We start from the raw sequence: 5,922 nt of genomic DNA, 5'->3' as shown, positions 1-5,922 counted from the left end.
GATTTAACATTGAATTTACCCTGTCAAAGAAGCTAAATGTAGAATATATACATGTGTTTTGCCATTCAGATAAAGAAATAACATTTCATTTGTTTTTTTCAATCTGATCATTTGAATTTATTTTAGACAGATGTGCAAAACTTTATAAATAGAAAAATAGATACTAATGTGCAGATGGATATATTTGATGTGATGTTACATTTGGTGTTTATAGGATGGATATTAACTATATAATTCTCAGTAAAGCTCACAGCCACACATCAAAATGTTCCTGCTTTCATCAGTCTGTTGTTGAACTGCAGCTGTACGACACCTTCATCGAAAATGTGAAAAACAAAAAACCTACAAAGACTTTCAGTATTTTAAAGTATTTTGTTTGAACTCTGAAGGATTTAATGTGAAAGGACTTGTATAAAGATGCTTTTATTGTTTTTGTATGACAGTTGTTGTCAGACCTCTCTGTTGTAACTCTTTATCTCATCTTGCTGAAGCTGAAACTGAAACTGTCATCAATGTGGTTATTTTTTTATCTGCAACTTCATCTTCATTTCCTTTCAACATGTGCAGCTACCAATAAAATATTACTGTAAGACCTTCATGTGAGTTCTGTATGTTTGTTGTATTTCTATCAGATTGTTTGTTCCACTGTGTGAATGACTGAGCTGTAAACTGGTGATGAGCTTCAATCTGAACATATAATTACTCTCAACGGGCTCATATTGTTCTTCTGTTCTGTTTAACGACTGATAAACAACCTCTGGATTCTTTGCTGCCTCCGGCAGACAGCAGGAAGAAACCACAACATCTCACTTAAACTGAAAATGTGTCTGAAACCAACAGTCAGTCATCAAATGAACATTAAAGCTGTGTTTCTTGCTGTAATCATTCCTCCTGTTCATACTGACCATTAGAAGATCTCTTCATAATGACCTTACAATGGAAGTGATGGAGGACAAAATCCACAGTCCTCCTTCTGTGCAAAAATAAAAGTTTATCTGAAGCTAATATGAAGCTTCAGCGTCCAAATGAGTCAAATCAAGTAGATATCTTTCAACGTTACAGTCTTTTTAGTGCCAAAGTCCCTCTTTTTGTTACTATACTTCCACCTGCAGCTCAACAGGGAAACACTGTCCGAGGAAACACAAAGAGGGAATTTGATGCTAAAAAGACTGTAAATGTGTCAGATATCCACTTGATATGACTAACTCAGACTGCTGAAGCTGAATAGAAGCTTCACACAGACTTTAAATGACTGTGTGGACACACTGTGGATTTTGGCCTCCATCACTTCCATTGAAAACACATTTGAAGGATCTTTTAATATCCAGTATGAACAGGAGGAATGATTACAGACACCTGACTGCTGGTTTAACACACTGGAAACACTGGAAACCCTGGGGACTGGTCCTTTAAATCCTTTATCACATTCTCATAGTTTAATAAAAATAAAAGTTATATAATATATATTTCAGCAAAAATCAAAGATTAGAGAAAAAGTCCAAAAACTGAAAACAGATTTGTGTATCAGAACTTTGTTTTTTCTTCTTTCCTCTCCCATTAATCATCTCACCACCCCTCAGATTTATCTGCTGACCCTTTGGAGGGGCCCGACCCCTAGGTTGGGAACCACTGGACTAAACTAGCTAACTGTATATAAAGTAGTGTAAACTAGCTCCACCTCCAGCAGCTACAACAGTAACATGCTGCTCTAACACTGATGCTTCACTATTAATAATCTAATGATGTCATATATAATAATATATCAGTCAGAGGGACCAAACCACTACTTTTACTGCAATACTTTAACTACATCAAGCTCATAATACTTATGTACTTTTACTGCAATACTTTAACTACATCAAGCTCATAATACTTATGTACTTTTACTGCAATACTTTAACTACATCAAGCTCATAATACTTATGTACTTTTACTGCAATACTTTAACTACATCAAGCTCATAATACTTGTGTACTTTTACTGCAATACTTTAACTACATCAAGCTCATAATACTTATGTACTTTTACTGCAATACTTTAACTACATCAAGCTCATAATACTTATGTACTTTTACTGCAATACTTTAACTACATCAAGCTCATAATACTTATGTACTTTTACTGTAGGAGGATTTTTCATGCAGGACTTTTACTTGTAATGAAGTATTTTTATATTGTTGTATTAGTACTTTTACCTCAGTAAAGGATGTGAGTACTTCTTCCACCTCTAAAGCTCTTTGTAGAGATTTACTTGGTAAAATAATGTTTTAATGTCACATCTTCACCTTGGAAATAGTTTGACTAGAAAATGAAACTAAATTAAAGGTCCACTTACTGGCTTTCGCAGAATCTTGACCTTGAATACTTTGATTTGAGGGTTAAATTTCCAGACCAACTTAAATATTTACTTTCTTACAGATTTATAGTCGTAACATCATTTAAACATCTTTAATCTAAAACAGTTTAAAGGTTTGTTGAAAATAATTAGTTCAAAAGACAAACTGAGTCAAATTAAAGTCTTTGGATCAATTTAATGGATCTTATCATAAAAATAATCCATTTATAATGTGTAACTGTTGCTGTTCGATCCTGTTGTAGCTTTAATTAAATATTCATGTGGATTTAAAGGAGAATTTAAGGACACTTAAGGGTTAAAAAATAAAGTGTTTCTGCATGAAAACAGAGGCATCCTGCAGCGTAGCAGAAAAAGCTTTTATTTAGTTTGCTGGTTGAAGTCGCTCGACTCCAACAAAGAAACCAGAAAGAACATTATAGAACATTAATAATATGAATATAGGATCTCTCAAAATTACAGCAGAACAGAGGGAGCTGGAACATCAGACATCCCTCGACTCCTGCAGAGCGCCAAGTTCTCGACAGCAAACCAAGAAAAAAAAAAAAAAAAATCTCACCCCGACGTCCTTCTTAAAGACAGAAAACAGCAGGTGACAGAGTCTTTGCTTAGCAAATGACACAACAGTGAGCCGAGAAACGATCGATCGGTTATTGCAGTGATACTTCGGAGGCTGATTTCAGCTCGTACAGATAATCTGCGCAGGATTAAACCCCGACAGCGTTGATTCATTTCAGCACGACATCCGTTTCTTCAGATGCATAGAAACATCCAACTCTTATAACATGTAAAAAAGAAAAGAAAACTTTATCTGAGTGAGTAAATCTAAATCTGACAGTTACAGAAAGTGTTGCATCTTTAATCATCTCTATTCAATGTTTTCTTTACTGTCAAACGAAGGCAACCTCCATCATAAAGACAAATCAAGGCAGAATGTGTGATGAAAGAACAAAGATATTAACTCAGTTTACAACGAGTACAAAAAGATGAGTGAGAGGTGGGACTAACAGTCTCTGACTCCGGATTAATAATCCCTTTTTTTTTTCTGTTTTTTCATCTCAGGAAAAATCCAAAAAAAAAAGCAGCAGCAGCAGCAGGAAACAAACACAAACATTTTGTTCAGTGAAACCAACAAACTTCCTCTGAAAAAGATCTTTTCATCGCTGTCGGACAGACGAGAGACACCAAAACCACCGAGACCCAAAACCGGGACAGAGCCGAGGTCGTTCAGCACGGAGAGCCTCAGACTTCAGGCAGCGTCAGGAGGAAAAAACTCTTCAGAGATTAAAGTCGGAAAATCTGAAACCTGAATTTATCATTTAAGTCTGAAAAGTAAAAATTCCGAGACTAAAAAATTTACTCCAGATTGGGTTTAAACTGGTGTTAATGTAGTTTCAGACCATTTAAACTGGTTTCAGATTGGGTTTAAACTGGTGTTAATGTAGTTTTCAGACCATTTAAACTGGTTTCAGATTGGGTTTAAACTGGTGTTAATGTAGTTTCAGACCATTTAAACTGGTTTCAGATTGGGTTTAAACTGGTGTTAATGTAGTTTCAGACCATTTAAACTGGTTTCAGATTGGGTTTAAACTGGTGTTAATGTAGTTTCAGACCATTTAAACTGGTTTCAGATTGGGTTTAAACTGGTGTTAATGTAGTTTCAGACCATTTAAACTGGTTTCAGATTGGGTTTAAACTGGTTTTGAGTGTTTGATTGCTCTCAGACTGGTCTGTAAGTAAACCAGTTATAGTCTGGTTCTAGACTGGGTTTGAAGTGGTTTCAGGCGAGGTTTAAACCAGTTTAAAACTGGTTTTGGAGTGTGAGACAGGTCTCAAACTCGTTTTGGACTGGTATTGACTGGTCTTAAACCCATTTTAGACAGACTGGGGACTGTCTGAAACAAGGTTAATACCAGTTCAGACAGTTTTTAGACTGGTTTTCAAATTGGGTTTTGACTGGTTTAAGATGGGACTGGTATTGGGAGTGGTCTTAAAGTGATTTAAGACTTGGGTTTAAATAGTTTCACTGGTTTCGGACTATGTTTGAACAGGTTTCAAACCTGCTTTAAAACAGATTTTAAACTGGGATCAAACTGGTTGAAGACTGGTATCTGATTGTTGCGTAAAAAAAAAAAAGTCTGCATCCTGACTTTAATATCAAATAATGTTCAGATTAAACTAAATTCTGACTTTTCTCTCAGAGCTCATTTTTTCCTCGTATGGCCCTCGCCCTCTGCCGTACTTTGACTTTATAAAAACACAGAACGGAAGATGCAGGAAGTGGAAAAGCAAGTGCAGCTGTGTTTGTGGGGGTGGGGGGGGGGGGGGGGTTTCAGGTGAAGGAGGACGTCCGTCTGATCGTCTTCCATCGTTCCTGACGTTCTCAGGTGGCGTCGGATGGTTGTGAGGAGGGGGCGGGGCCGCGGCGAGGCCCGACTCGTCCTCTCTCTCTCTCCCCTCGCTACCGAGGTTTTTGTTTTTCTGTCCGGCTCAGTCGAAGGGGCTGAAGTCCCTCTCCAGGTTCTCGGACTCGTCGTCGTCAGAGAAGAAGTCGTCCTCGTCGATGTCGTCTTCGTCGTAGTCCTCGTGCCACTCGGGGACGTACTCTTCATCGTACTCGTCGTCCTCGTCCTCCGCCTCCTCGACGCCCTCCTCACCAGTGCAGTTGTTGTTGTCCGAGTCTCCGGAGTCCGACGCCCGGTCCGACTTGGACCTGAGGACGCAGCAGAGAACGGTTCAGTCTGGACCTGAACGTGGTTTTCATTACAGATTACAAACTGATTTCGTATTGATTGGTGGACGCCTGGAGTCGTACTCACACTTTGTTGGCGTTGGTGTTGTTGGACAGGTTAGAGGCCTGAGTGGATTCTGGTTCCTGGCTGCTTTTGGACTGATAACCCACCCGGAAGTCCTGGATTGGACAGAAAGACAGGAAGCTGCCACTGAAACCATCAGACAAGTCAATCTGAAGCATTTACATTTTACTGTAAAGAAACTGAAACTTTAAACAGATTAAATACAATAAAAGTTCACTTTAAAACCTCAAAGGTCGTCCAAACTGGGCCTGGTGGAGCTCACTGGTGTTTCACTGGTGTTAAACTGGAACTCCAGTATAAAAATGAGGTGTTTTTTTTGTTGTTTCAGGCATATTAATGTATATGTGATGTATATGTTTTAAAGAGATTTTAACCTGGTTTCCTACTGGTGTGAAACTAATTTGGCTGGTTTCACACTGGGTTCTGTCTTAAATTGATTTTTGGACTGGTTTAAACTGGTCTGTAACAGACTTTAGACTGGTTTTAAATTAGACTGGTTTTTGGATTTAAAAATTTTGGTTTAAATCTGTTTCAGGCTGGTTTCTGACTAATTTTAGACTGAGGTTGAGTTTAAACCAGATTGCTTGTAGACTGGTTTTAGACCGGTATGAAAGTGGTTTCAGACTGGTTTGAAGCTTGCGTGAAACTGAAATTCAAAAGGTTTCAGACTTTAAAGGTTAAGAGTGTCACACACACACACAAACTGGATGAATGGTTCTTTTACAGCCCGCTCTGTCTAAACTAGAAAACTAG

The 5,922-nt window shown here is 38.0% G+C and overlaps 2 protein-coding genes across 4 annotated transcripts in view; both read right to left on the bottom strand.

Moving 5' to 3' along the window:
• Positions 1-5,922, bottom strand: part of LOC121911176 — a 374,983-nt gene that overhangs the window by 105,981 nt on the left and 263,080 nt on the right. The gene's annotated exons all lie outside the window — the stretch shown is intronic.
• LOC121911170 (cullin-9) overlaps positions 2,694-5,922 on the bottom strand; it is a 51,545-nt gene continuing 48,316 nt past the window's right edge. For all 3 annotated transcript variants that reach the window (XM_042432400.1, XM_042432401.1, XM_042432403.1), the window contains 2 exons: positions 5,173-5,264; positions 2,694-5,066 (listed from right to left, as the gene is read on the bottom strand). In XM_042432400.1, the coding sequence (XP_042288334.1) occupies positions 4,844-5,066; positions 5,173-5,264 (315 nt within the window). In that variant the 3' untranslated portion in view covers positions 2,694-4,843. The remainder of the gene's footprint in view (positions 5,067-5,172; positions 5,265-5,922) is intronic.

The sequence above is a fragment of the Thunnus maccoyii genome, chromosome 14 (assembly GCF_910596095.1).
Source record: "Thunnus maccoyii chromosome 14, fThuMac1.1, whole genome shotgun sequence".
In the NCBI taxonomy this organism is placed as follows: Eukaryota; Metazoa; Chordata; class Actinopteri; order Scombriformes; family Scombridae; genus Thunnus; species Thunnus maccoyii.
The sequence above is the reverse complement of the archived record's forward strand: the minus strand, read 5'-3'. Positions and strand labels throughout refer to the sequence as shown.